We start from the raw sequence: 14,235 nt of genomic DNA, 5'->3' as shown, positions 1-14,235 counted from the left end.
CCATTGGGTTTGTTATCAGCACACAGTTCATAAGCTATTATCTGTGATCGAGTGTGGTTATATTACTGCTTGTGGCATAGGTGCACATCAGTGAAGATAGTATAGTTTTTTTCATCTCTTGCCTTTTTACAAGCCTTCCTCATCCAGATTTTAAAACAATAATTCACTATAACAGAGCCCAGGTGAAAAACTCACATACCTGCAGTTCAGACCTGTAAACCATTGGAAACACTGGACACTAGAGTAAGCAAAAAAATTGGGACAAAAGGATGGCCCCATTTGCTGCTCCAAGTTTGTTTTGTTGGGGGTTTTTTTGTTTGTTTTTTAATCTGTTGCTGGCATCAAATGAGCATATTCTTGATTGTTTTAATATGTTACATTTGTATAGTTTTTAATTGAATATAGGTTTTAAGTTAATTATACAAAGATTTCTTTGTATCCTCTCTATATTTTACATAGCCTATAGCGTTGGATGATTTGCTCCATAGTTCAATCATACTGTCTTTCTCCTGTTGGATTGCAAAGCATTGCTGCCAGGAAAGGATGGCAGAGGAGGTTAACGTGCACCAATTAGGGCTGTACTCCCTAAAATACAATGTGTGACCTAAATTCAGAAAACTCATTAGCACACTGGTGGGAGAGAAACACACACACTGAGAATTTATTTCTCAAATCTCTGTTCCAATTTTTACTTTTCACCTTACACCTGTAGCTCTACTAACTCATCCACTCTGTTTAAAATGCCTCACCTAGTTCCCCTTCACTCATCACCGTTCCCTCCCCACTTTGGTGGACCAAAAAGTTACGTAGACGACAAGTATAGTCACATTACGCTACAGCTTAAAAATCAAAACAGCTGCTATAAATATCCTCCAGATGTGACATGAAACTATGGCAAGGCAGATTTAATTTATTATGAATCACATAATAATAATATTTATTTAATGCATCAATTGAAAATTAGCTAAAAATTGCCTTGATTTGTGAGTTGGCAAGCTATCGTTGATCATTTGAACTTCATTCCCCAGCATTAGTATCTATTGGACCAAACTTAATAGTTTATTTTAGGTTATATAGCTTATTTTTGCAAACATGGTTATGTGTTAGCCCGTTTATTTGCCAATAACAGTGAACCACAGGTGTATTTCCAGTTGTGTACTGGTTTCAGCATACAAAGATTACATAAAATTTTATAGTGCTTTTACAAACATCCATTTGAACACTATTAAACCTGTCAGAAACTACAAATATCCTTGAACTTGTTTGGAGTTGCTCTCAAAGCAACCTATGAAGATGCAATCAGAAACAGTGTGCAAAAAACTTGCTGAAACTTGAGAGTACAATGCATGATAATAACAGTGTACCGATATGGGTGACCAGCACCCCAGAGCTGACAGTAGTCCTATGAATCACTCTATGTATGTGGGTGAGTGGGTCTCTCACAAAATATTTCCCTATTCAGCCAAATGATTCAGTGCATTTATGCTGTCCTTGGCATCAGAAGATCAGAGATGATGGAGTAAAATAAAGCAGTATGTAGTGTTGGCTGCTCTTGTTCATGTTGTAGTTCATCCTTAAGCTTTGCCCATGGTGGAGAGGGCAGAAGTTGAGTTATATAAAGGACGTGTTTGTAGTGGAGTGAAACCGAGTGTTAAGGAAAATTAAAACTGTCCACTGCAGCCATTGCCTGTGTTTCTCATTCATGCTTCCTTCATCTTTGTTGGGGTTTGTTTCCCACTTCTTCCTATTTGTGCTTATTCCTTTTCCTGTTTAAGTAAACTTTTTAACCAAGGAGCATATCACAAACAAGTGATAGTGTGCACAAAGGTGTATCTCTGTAGCCACTGCATTGATTGAGATCCTATAATCCTTCCCTCTGTGTAGCTGAACAGCTACGCAAGTGGACACCACAGTACTATAAATCCAGCTTTGCACATAAAAGCTGCAGTGCTTATATAAATATTGTTGGCTTAAAAAAAAAATCATCATCTTTGTGATTGATGATGGATTATATCTTGTTCTTGGTTGGTTGGAGTGGAATTTGTGCATGGCTTCTTGATGGTCCAAGAATTTAAGTATCACCAGCTGAAGGCATTGCAGTGGAAACTTGACTGTGTGATTCTTATTGCACAAGAAAAAAAGAGACAGCAAAAAAACTGTGTACGTTGTTTGTGAGGGAGTTACGAGCGTACGTGCTTCAGGTTATCTTTGAGTGAAGGGTGTAGAGGGTGTTTTTGTTCCAGTCAACTCTAATGGAATGTCTTTTTGTGGAGTGAGGATCAAAAGGTTCAGAGTTATAATGCATGAACCAACACATGTGTCACTGATGCTCAGTGACCGCTATCCCTGCAGAATTGGAAATTGCTGCATTTCTTGTAACATTTTCTTCATAATTCTGTGAAAATAATTACTGCGAGATATCAGCTTGTTGTTATCCCTGCACCTCACATTCCTAGGTTTATTTGGAATGATGCCACACGTTCCATAGAGCCAAACCCAGAGCTCCAGAGAACAGTGTTTGAGGGAAAAGTGAAATGCAGGGACAGGTGTTTGTGAAAAATGAAGAGATAATACCTGGTGAGAGATCAGAAGCCCCCTACTTTGCTTTGGAAGAATGATGGTAGTATAAAAAAGACAAAGAGATTCATGGAAAAAATGTGTTTTAAGCTGACACAATGTGCATGGTGATTTGTACAATTTGACAGAGTCACTATGACAATCAAGGAGCTTTAAAGTACAGGTGCAGCATCTATAACTATGAGAATCATCCCTTATATAGATGGAAAAACATGGCAGCTGCATTCAGCTACACACGTGGTATCATTCTAGTCAATGTACTTGAACATCTTTATATCTAGGTGCAGTAGAGAACTTTAAAAGCTTCAGAACTGGCTTTACACCTAACAATATGCACAAAAATGCAGTTTGTACATTCTTTAAATGAGGTTGTTTATATAGTGTGTTAGTTTTTGAGCCGTGCCAAGAATATCTTACCTACTGCAGCTTTGGCAGCAGTTTTAACATGATCACTGCTCACGAGTCCCAGTTTGGCACTTTGTCTTCTTTTAATCAAGCTATCTCCATGGACCGGCTCTTACAGTGAAAGGCTCGCTGATGCAGTGTTTGTTTCTTATGGCTCTGGTGCCAGCTCTGCTGTCTGCCTGCTGCTGAAGGAGCTAGTCATTAGCAAGGAGCTAATATTTCAGCCCATTTACCACTGTGTACCTTGGTGGTCCCTCTTTGGCTCCGGACCTAGGCCTTGGAATCACAGCTTTTGACCCACTCCTTATGGTGAGTTTTTTGGGGGGATGTGGGTCACTGCATCTCTAAATCTAACGTATGGATCCAAAATTTCCAAAGGTGAGGTGGAGAATTTCTCTTCCCAGGAAGAAACTTTTTGACATTCTTTGGCAAAGGGCACTCACTGTGTCTCCAAGTAAAGAGTGCTGCATCCACTCCCATATAACTCTTGTTTTTATTTGACTTCAATGGTCTGACATTTAGTAGTACTCGTAAATTTTTGCAGAGGAACCCTGCCTTTTCGGGTGGAGACTTATTTGTCAACCTTCACAATATTTCACTTTATATTCAGATTGATAGACCTCCTGTGGCTTATCATGTGGGTCTCTGTTTTTCCTCATTGGTACTTTGAGTACATACCTTGGCAAAGAGTCATCTTTTTACATGTGTATGGAGCCTGTGTTGGGACTGCACTGGTCCAGTGCAGTGTGAACCGAACTAGTAGATCCAGTATACCAGTTTATGTTTTTCTTGTCCTGTTAAATAAACTACACCTATCCAGAAAACTGCCACTATAGTCCAAACAAATATTTATATGTATATATTTTTTTCTCATTTTCTTTCTCATTGCTACTGTTTTGAGAGGGAATACCTGAGGAATATGAGTGCAATGTCAGTGCTTTTGTGGTAACTGCAGACCTTTTTAAAGCTATTATTGGTAGTAAAAGAAAGACTGCTATATACTTGCATAAGGACCACTTTAAAAAATGTTCTTTAGACCTAAGAATTCTGCTCATTCTTTAGTCAAGAAGAAATACAGGGAGAGAGTAAAACATTAAAAAAAGCCAACCTGACTTTCCTTGCCTGGGGAATGAAATGCTATAGCTGATTATTACAGCTAACTATGACGGGAGGACCACCAAGGTAGTGACAACTGATGTAGCTGCCTCCAGGGTTAGACAAAGGTTTACATATTACACAAGCAATTTAGATGTTTTCTAAACATGTTGCCAAGACAGTGGGAGTTGGCAGCTCCTTCCTTGTTTAGGTTGTCTTTTTTTCCTTTTTTACTCTACTCTAGCCCTCACCCCCCATCCAAGCCTCGTATTTTGCATGGATTTTGTGTAAATCAGCGAAGAGTGAGGGGATGGGGAGCGAAAAGCAGGGACTGAAGCACTCTGCACTTTTGTGCTCTCTATGAACTGTGAGTGAGCTAATAAATTCTTTCAGCCACTCAGCATAGCATTCACAGATATCCCCCAAAGATTACACACACAAATCACCGCACAATGGAGGCCACCGGGAGGGTCTGGGCGTCACTGGGGCCCCCGACCCTGGGGACAGGCGCACATAAACAGGCTGCAGAGAAGACCTGGCAAAGTCTATGATTTGTAGAGGAGATGCTACTAAACCCTGAGTCAAATGCTTCCTAATGGTTGGTAAAAGTATGTGTTTTAAAGGTGTGTAGTGAAATAGCAGCAAGAGTGAGAGAAAAGCAAAGAAGTGAAAGGGAAGGTGAATGTCAAATTAAAAAAAAAAAAAAAGGGGACAGTGGTAGAACTAAAACAGGCAGGGGGTTATGGATGTATAGAGACTGTGTGTTGGGGATGATGAAGATGACCAAGGGGGGTGATTCCAACCCCACACAGCCAAGCACAAGCCAAGCAGGGACATAATTAACTCCTGGATCTTTTGTGTTTATCATCTGACTGCAGGGCGGAGATGAAAGGGGCCTGCTAAGCTTGGCATTCCACCCCAATTATAAGAAGAATGGCAAGCTCTACGTCTCCTACACCACCAACCAAGAGCGCTGGGCCATCGGACCACACGACCACATTCTCCGTGTGGTTGAATACACCGTTTCGAGGTAATGGGAGAAGTTGTGCGCCAAACCACTGCCTGAAATGACACCATAAAGGGTACATAAAAGGTCGAGGTTAATAAAGACTGGATATGCAAACCTCCTTCAGTTAATCAAACTTATTTTAAGACACCTTTAGCACATGAATGCAAGACAGTTTTCATTTTAGTCAACTGTGATTTGTAGTACTGTACCTATGAAGTGTGGTGAACATTCCCATTTCCCATTGTTTTAAATTTTATTTAAATTCTAAACACTATAAAAAGGACAAACTTTTCTCATATGGAAGTTTCTGATTACTGAATCGCGGATTTTTTGATTATACCACTAATAAATCCAACCTGCTAACCTCAATTTCTGCAAGAAACCATGGTAACAAAACCTTCAAAGGCACACTGAGGATTCTTCTAGACATGCAAAGAAATCAAAACAGATAATTTTTGTCTTTTGAGGATTTAGAAAGTAGGTCAAATTGCCAAGAAAAAAAACTTTCAGTGAAAAGTGTTTTGCTAAAGATGTGCAACACTCTCATTATCATAACAGTGTTTTGCCTTTTCCTGTGTCTGTACCTTACACTCCCTTCACAATGACCTGTGATTAAGAAAACAATCTTTTCTCACGAATATGTTTAAGTGTTACATTTAAATTTTCATAATCACAGTTGTATGTTTGACTTAATGATCTAATCTTAATTATAATCTTGGCATGCAGTCTTGGTAACTGCAGCATATAGTCCTTAATTTGAGGGTCCAATAGAGAAATGGTAGTTAAAGCACTTAATGGTAGCTTAAAAGACTTTTTTTTTTTTTACTTTAGGAAGGTGCTTTTTAAAAATTGCACGACTACCCAAAATAACACATCTTGCCATATTAGTTGCTGATACTGTGAAATTAAATTCTCATTTTGCACTTCACTTGAAATTGTGCAACATTTTGCAGCCTGTCTTTACATCTCCACCCACTGTCTTTGGCGATACATTAGATTAAGACTAAATGTCTGCAGAAAACAAAGTATTTAAAGTAATTTAATGTTGGATTTTGTTCGGCGTGTCATGTCAGCATATCTTATCCATGCCTTGGTGTCATTATACACATTAACAGAGTCATTATTTGAAGCAAACAGACAATCCAAACAGACAATCCATGATGATAGTGCATGTTATACATGCACTATCACCATGAGCTTTTCACATGTTAAAACATGAATGCTAAATTGAATGGCCTTTAACCTGCCAGCTCCCCATTAACAGTCTGTGTGATATAAAGTTGCTCCAAATTAGTGAAGAAAAAAGCAGATAAAAGTTCAGAAAATTCATTTACAAAAAGCATGATCTTTTATTGTATATTTTAAAACACTATATGACCATATGTCTGTGGCTTTTACATCAGTCAGAATGACGTTTTAGGCCAGCTGTCCACTTTAAGATATCATACCTGAGTATATGCTTGTCATTATTGTAGAAGCGGAGTAGTGGTTAATACATTCACCTTACAAGGTTCCAAGCCCCAATAAATGAGAGCGTTATGTCAGAAAGGGCATCTGGTGTAAAGTCTGTGCATTATCAAACATGTGAACCCAGACCCCTTTAAAAATAAGGGAGCAGACAAAAGTCCCCTTATATATAAGACAGCGTAAAAGCATCAAGGTATAGAAATGTTGTGGGTACTCCTTATAAATGCAGTTTAGCAAACATATTTTTTGCATTTGCAATTTTTTATGATTTCTTCAGGAAGAACCCAAACCAGGTAGACACAAGGACAGTCCGAGTACTAATGGAAGTGGCGGAGCTACATAGGAAGCACCTTGGGGGGCAACTTCTCTTCAGTCCTGATGGTCTGTTGCACATCATCCTGGGAGATGGCATGATCACTTTGGATGATATGGAAGAAATGGATGGACTGAGGTAAGATCAAAAGTCCAAGGGTCATTTTATTGATGTTTATGTACTGCTTTGTGCTCCATGTTTCAATCGTGACCCACCTTGTACAATTTTGAATGTGTGTTCTTGTTTTTGCTTGCAGTGATTTCACGGGGTCTGTGCTAAGGGTTGATGTAGACACAGATAATTGTGCCTCTCCATATTCCATACCACGGAGCAATCCCTACTTCAACAGCACCAATCAGCCACCTGAAATCTTTGCACATGGATTACATGATCCAGGCAGGTAAGTGAAACACTGCACTCTTTAAAGATTCTTGCTATGACTGATTTGCAATTTTCTGTTGTATCATAAAATGTTCATGTAGAAATTCTGCTCATACTATAGGGTATTTTCATTACTGCTCTTGTAGAAAATATGAACTTAGCACAAACAGTAAGACAGTTTGTGTTGGGTCGATTGTTTCTTTGTTGTAACAATGCTTCCCGGCAATAAATCTTATACAGTTGGAAAGCCTGTTTATTTCCTCTTATATGCCTGTTTATTTCCTCTTATATGGTTTATTTCCTCTTATAAGTAAAATCCATTTACAGGTTGAACAACAGAGTTTAATATATGATCTGCACCCATGAAAACTTCTTCCTTTTGACAGTGTTTTTCCTTCCCACTGTTCCCAAGAGCTTGATCAAGAGGTCTCATTTGATTGTTGGGATTTTCTCTATATTATTGTAGGGGCTCTATCTTAGTATAAAGTATGTCAGTATAAAGTATGTTGAGGTGACTGCTGTTGTCATGTGATGCTATATAGAACTATACACAGCCACAACAGCTGGTCACCAGCTTGGTCACACACTCGTGTGTGATGGCATCAATCTGGACTCACTGCTAAATGTAACGTTCCTCCACATGTTCAGGTTCCTGTGCACTTGTTGCTGATGCCAGCAGTGGAATGCAGTCATGGCAGCCCTGTGAGACCGGAGACTGGCTGTGTGCTGTCTGTTCAGGATTGTCTCGGTAGAAAGCTGTTGGCCGTGTCATCTTGCAAACCTTGACTGTAGTTTTGTAGAAGACTGCCTATGATTCATAAGTGCTGAGGGTGAGGAAACAACCTGATGGGGACGCCTACTTTGCAGCCTGTCTCTGGCATTGCCCAATTTATGGAACTTCAGTTTGGAGGTGGCAGTAGGCCTCACTCCAAATAATGCAGCAGCTTGGTTTTGCTTAACATCAGCTGGAAGTAGCCCTATGGGACAGCCCTATTCAGATCAGTCAAACATGGCCTGGGGCATACACCAACTGACCGGTGTACCACAGTCCGTGCTCATCCCAAGGTGCTGCTAAACACTAGCCAATCAGGCACCTGATTGTCAGCAACTAGGCTACTAGAAGTTCGAAACAAGACTCAATAGCAGAATAAGCTGTTCGGCATATGCTCAACTCTGGTGCTCAACTCAGAACAAATGTAGCACCATTTAATGGGAAATAAACAAGCTTTCCAACGGTATACAAGTTCTTACCAAGATGCATTGTTACAATAAAGAAATAATCAACTACACGCAAATTTCCTTTTTGTGCTTGTGTTTAGTTTCAGAAAACTTGTATTGCCACCTTTTATTTGTTTGGTGTTCGGATATTACTTCTAGTTATGTTATATTAATTCCTGGCACGCTGTGCTCTGTAGGTGTGCAGTGGATCGACTTCAGTCAGACAATGGGAGTCTTGTAATCCTCTGTACAGATGCCAGTGGCAGAAACACAACAGCAGGAAGAATACTGGAAATTACTAAGGGGGGCGATTATGGTGAGTTACAATTTCCATGAGAATTTCCAAAAATGTTCACAATATTTACCTTTTTCGCATGTTTGGAAGGAGTTTTAATATAGCCAGTTGTGTACAGTCTTTGCTGGAGTTTTGTTTGATTGCATTACATCTTGAGAAAGAAGTGAAAATACATTAACATCCTGGATAACCTTTCATATTTATTCTCGTGAAAGTGACATGTGTTTTTATGAATGTCTTTCATTTTGTAAGAACAGTGTTTTGGCAACAGATTCAGAAACACACCAGGTTGAGTGCAGAAACAGTGAAGGTTAAATGTAAAAATGATGTGATCCAGAAATATTCCCCACTTGTGGTGTGTAGATTTGCCAGTGGAATGTAAGATGGTGTCCACAAGTAAGATTTAAAGCTGTCAACAATAATAACTGTCTAGATGATGGTTTAGCACTGTTGAAAACACAGCTGAGAGGAATCTAGCTCTTCTCACATTGAGAAAATAATCAATAACAGCAGCACTTTACACTGCTTATCCTTCCTTTTTCCACAAAAAGCAAATTACAGCTCTTTGTTCCAAAATACATGAGGCAGGTTATCCTTGCACTAAGTTAATCCTTAACTTTGATCTCTCACTCCGTTTGAAAATGTCACTTCTTGCCACAGACCACCTCTCTCTTGGCCTGATGCCCGATTTAGCCAGTTACCCAAACTCCAAAGTGATTACGGTTGGGAAATGAGCACACCCCGTCTCGGATCATAAATTTTTAAGGGCGGCAAACCTCCATTCATATTTTTCCTTGCCAAGAAACCGTAATCCAGTAAATGTGCCACATTGCCTCACCATCACGCTTTTGAATAAAAGATCAATACATTCTTTTCCAGTTTTGATAAAACACGTCCGATTTAAATCTAGAATTCCCTGTTTCCTCTTTTTTTGTGTCTCATATAAACAACACAGCAATTATGTCTGATGAACGTGGTCTATGTTTTTGATTCCAAAACAAACAAAACAACACCAGTGCATGAATCAAGAAAAGCAGTTAAGTAGATTACAATCCCTGCAACATCAGTGAGACGGAAGAGATTGTCTCTGGGATAAAACATGCATGCAGACAGTTTGTGATGGTGTTACAGATGAATGGCAGTAGGTCTATGAGTCTATTGGAAGTGCCTAAATAAGACCTACGTCTCCTTGTCCCACTAGAAAATGAGCCCTCTGCCTATGACCTGCATTCCAGTGGAGGAGCACCACCTGTGGGGGGTTTCATCTACAGGGGCTGTCAGTCTAGGAGACTTTATGGCAGTTATGTCTTTGGAGATAAAAATGGGTAAGTACGGTAAAGAAATGACTGATTCATATATTTAAACAGACGATTTAAGTAGCTATATGTTTTTAAGAATTAACTGTTTACATGATGACAAAAATCTATATTTTGAGGGCATTCTAACATTTTTATCCTCCCAGAGTTGATTTATGACTTAGTGAGATCAACATGACTTTTCTTCTAATATTAAAAACTATTTCCTTTGCATTAGCATGTGCCAGTGTAAACACCAAGTTCATCCACATGGGAGGAAAACAAGCTCTATGTTTTCCTCCCATGTCACCACCACAGCGCGGACCATTGAGTGTCAGTGGAGATTACACATTGTTCTCTGTGCTGTTCACACTTTTCTCTGGTTTCTCTGGTTTTCTCTGTTTTGCTGATGTCAAACACTGACAGTTGAGTAAACAAAGGGGGTAAAGTGTGTCCCCTCCCCAATCCGTCCAATTATCGCAAGCTGGCACCATGTTTAAAACAATGTGTGGTCGGTTAATTCTGTGCCTTATTACAATTTGGGAGCATTTTGTTGTGGCAAAGTGAAGGCTCCGGCATGATGTTTGTTTTGAAACTAAAGGCTGACTTCTTAAATAACGCCATGTGGGACATGGTGTAGAAAAAGAAGATGGGTCATGAACCATGCTGTACCATGCTACTACAGTTTATTTCTTTTGCTTTCACCCCTGTGCACAAATGTAGTATTAAACCTTTTACAGTATCATCCAGTCTGCAGTCACTTACCATGAGTATTTTTACTTTTCACTTTAGTAACCTTCGCATCCTTCAGAAGTCTACATCTTCCACATCAGCAAGTGGTGAAGAGTGGCAGGAAAAAGCTCTGTGCCTGGGCTCAGCTGACTCCTGTGGCACTATGCTTGTTGGACACATCTTGGGTTTTGGAGAGGATGAACTGGGTTAGTATGGCAATTAATAAAAAAGCTAAAAATGTAATTGCTTCTGCGATCTTTTATCTTTGTTTCTTTTCTCCTCTTGCGCTGATCTTTCTTTAGATTTACACCTGACCTGTGTTATGACATATTTTCTGATGCAAGGGTTTTAATCCATGACTCCTTGAAGGCTTGTTGACTCTGTGTGTGTGTGTCTGTGTCTACAGCTTATACATACATAACACACATAACCACAGCATAAAACACCACTGAAAATCTGAAAACAGGCAGCATGGTGGCGTGATGGTTAGCTCTGTTGCCTTACAACTCCACTGTTCGGCCGAGGCCTTTCTGTGTGGAGTGTGCATGTGTTAGCCCTGCATCAGACTGGTGATCTGTCAAGGGTGTACCCTGCCTCTCGCCCTATGCTAGCTGAGATAGGCCCCCACAACCCTGATAAAGATACGAATGGATGGATGGATGGATGATAAAGCCAACAGGCCTCTCATTAGGTAGTCCAAACATCTTAGTTAGTTGTCATTTCCGTAGGATAGTCATAATCTTCCAAAACCTCCTTAATGTACTGTGCCACCATCACATGTGTTAAGTGTTTCTCTGGGCAAGTGAAGGATTAAGTTAATATATGCCGAGTAACCTGAAATGAACTGACACAAGACAGTTTTATAAGTTGGATCCCCACCACACACTCGAAGAATTGTAAACCATCAGCTCTGATGTTTCTGATTAAAATGAACACATGATGTAAATTGTTCGCCCGGCCATCAGAAATTTTTGATCACAGTTGTTGCCAGGTCTTGGAGTTATTATTTGACGAGATATTTAAAGATTTCTGTATTCGATCAGGATTTGCAAGTGGTGCAAGAATTGCAGCGGGGGCCAGGCCTATGTCCCAAAAAAGAGGCCCCACAGACACATGTTTACAATTTGTCCCCCTATGGAATTTTCTTGCAGGCTTGTTCCTCATTAAATCATATGCCTGGTTCCCAGTCATGAGTATCCAATTGTCTCATTAAACTCTTTTTTAAAATCCATTGGCAAGTGCAGCAATGCAGAAGCCTGTGATACACTCATTTTCCTAACCCCCTCATGTCCTCCCCTTTCATTTTCTTGTGTTTCCTTGTCTTGTCTTGTCTCCTCTTTAGTTTGGCACTGGGATCTGCTGAATAGTTGTTCGGACATTGGAAGTATTTCATGCAGATGATACTGATGGGATTCCCACTTAACTGTTCTTCTTTTGCAGGTGAAGTCTACATACTGGCAAGTAGTAAAAGCATGGTGCAGTCACACAGCGGGAAACTCTACAAGCTGGTGGACCCGAAAAGGTAAAAGCAGGAAGTCCCTTGGTAATTTGTGCTGGTATGTAGTTAGTTGTTCGGTGATTAAGTGATTCCTTCTTAGTGGGGAGGACATTCAGCTATTCATTAAAAAATCCTGCATTACGTCCACAAGAGGGCAAACCAAGACAATGAGAGACAAAACTACTGGTAAATCGCTCTCTCTGGAGTTGAGTTTAGTTATAAACTCTGTGCATTCATTCCCCCAAGGTTGTAATTGAGTTATTCGCTCAAGTTAGTCTAAACAACATAAAATTTTCAGTAGCCTAAAGTGTTGATTGTGATTCCTGTCAACAACAACACAGAATTTTTCCAGTATATTCAAGCTGGACAGCCGTTCCCAAGTATTGGAGAATTTGGGATTTTTTTAGACAGCAATTATAATTGTTACCTTAGCATGTTATTAGCCAATTCTTACCATTAACTGTTTTAGGCATATTAACGCAGCTTTAAAAAGTTAAGGAGGTTAAAAAATTTAAAAAAAATACAAGCAAATAATTCAACAGTGTTGAGTTGTTTAACCGATATCATGAATTTATAATCACAGCTGAAGTTTGGAAAAATAATTCAGGAGGATGGTATCTGAAGGGTGAAGCAGCAAGAGTTGTATGTACTAAGGTTGTCACGATACTTGATTTTCAAGCTTGACACTTATACCCAGGAAAATATTCTAAATACTAGATACCATTTTCGATATCACAGTGAAAAAAATTACACTTCCTCTTAGAACAATAAAACTAATAACATCAATGATGACGGCATTTTTAGGTTGCCAGACATAAAGAAAATACAGTAAAGTAAACATTTAAGATTGGCTGAGGTAGCACTGCGCTTCTCGTGACTTGGCACCATATTTTTATTTTTGATCAAAAATAAAAGAAACACAATACTTTCTAGATACAAATATTTGTGATATTGTGGTAAATGAACTCATTGTATTAGGATTACAGACAGGCAGGATGTTTGCTCAAACAGGTTATCATTTTTTTTATATTAGCCATAGCTGTTAGCCTCTTCCTTAACGATAATAGACAGCTAGTGTGGCTATAAGGTAACTGCTAATAGTTAGACGGATAATGCTTGTAGACAACAGCTAGGTTCTGTGCAGTTATCTATGATAACTGTGTGTGTGTCTATGTGTCTGCCGATATCAATACTATTGCTAAAGATGATCTAATCAGTATTAATTTTGTATTGTCAGTTAGTTTCTTGGTATTGATATACATATTTTTATTTTGTTTTTGCAACCCTCGTACCCACCCACCTCTGCTGTTCTTACTTGCTGCACACCAAGTGTTAATGCAGGTTAATACTTCACTGTTAGCAGAGTCATAGCCACTTTTTGGAAATCATCCTGTGCAGCAGGGACAGAGAAATTATCAGTAGTTCTTGCTTTTTCAACAATATAAAATCAGTTTCACAATCGCGTGGCAGGTGTTTATTTTTTGTTTTTCCTTTTGGATCATGTTATCAAATTTAGGATATCCGTTAACACCCCTAATCAGGACTGCCTATTACAGATGGAAGAACTACAGTAAACCACCAGCTTTATTTTCATGCTGTGATTGTTTTGTTGTGAAATTTAGATGAGCCTAACAGCATATTATGAGATCTTAGTTACTCACAGATCGTCACATTGAATAGCAGTGACATCCTCACTGCTTACACACATTGCTGCAAGTAGAATTGTTTATGCACATTACAGCTCCCCAGAATGGATGCTGAGTGGTTACTGGAGAAAAAGAATAGCATTTCAAATTGTTTGCTTAGAAAAACACTGCTAGCAGCACTGATTCTATGGCTTTGTTCACCTTTTGTCTGCTGGTTAGAGGCCAAATATGCAACAGTGATATTTTGGTAAGTGTGAGGGAAAAGACAAAGACACCTGTTGTCAAGTGGCGACATTTCAACATA

General features: G+C 39.3%; 1 protein-coding gene across 4 annotated transcripts in view; it reads left to right on the top strand.

Moving 5' to 3' along the window:
* LOC116330016 (hedgehog interacting protein) overlaps positions 1–14,235 on the top strand; it is a 36,821-nt gene that overhangs the window by 13,897 nt on the left and 8,689 nt on the right. For all 4 annotated transcript variants that reach the window (XM_031752176.2, XM_031752177.2, XM_039613607.1 and 1 more), the window contains 7 exons: positions 4,956–5,107; positions 6,831–7,004; positions 7,123–7,266; positions 8,663–8,781; positions 9,962–10,085; positions 10,848–10,993; positions 12,228–12,309. In XM_031752176.2, the coding sequence (XP_031608036.1) occupies positions 4,956–5,107; positions 6,831–7,004; positions 7,123–7,266; positions 8,663–8,781; positions 9,962–10,085; positions 10,848–10,993; positions 12,228–12,309 (941 nt within the window). The remainder of the gene's footprint in view (positions 1–4,955; positions 5,108–6,830; positions 7,005–7,122; positions 7,267–8,662; positions 8,782–9,961; positions 10,086–10,847; positions 10,994–12,227; positions 12,310–14,235) is intronic.

Source organism: Oreochromis aureus, linkage group 6, assembly GCF_013358895.1.
Source record: "Oreochromis aureus strain Israel breed Guangdong linkage group 6, ZZ_aureus, whole genome shotgun sequence".
NCBI lineage: Eukaryota > Metazoa > Chordata > Actinopteri > Cichliformes > Cichlidae > Oreochromis > Oreochromis aureus.
Note: the sequence above shows the minus strand (reverse complement) of the source record. Positions and strands in the feature narration are given on the sequence as shown.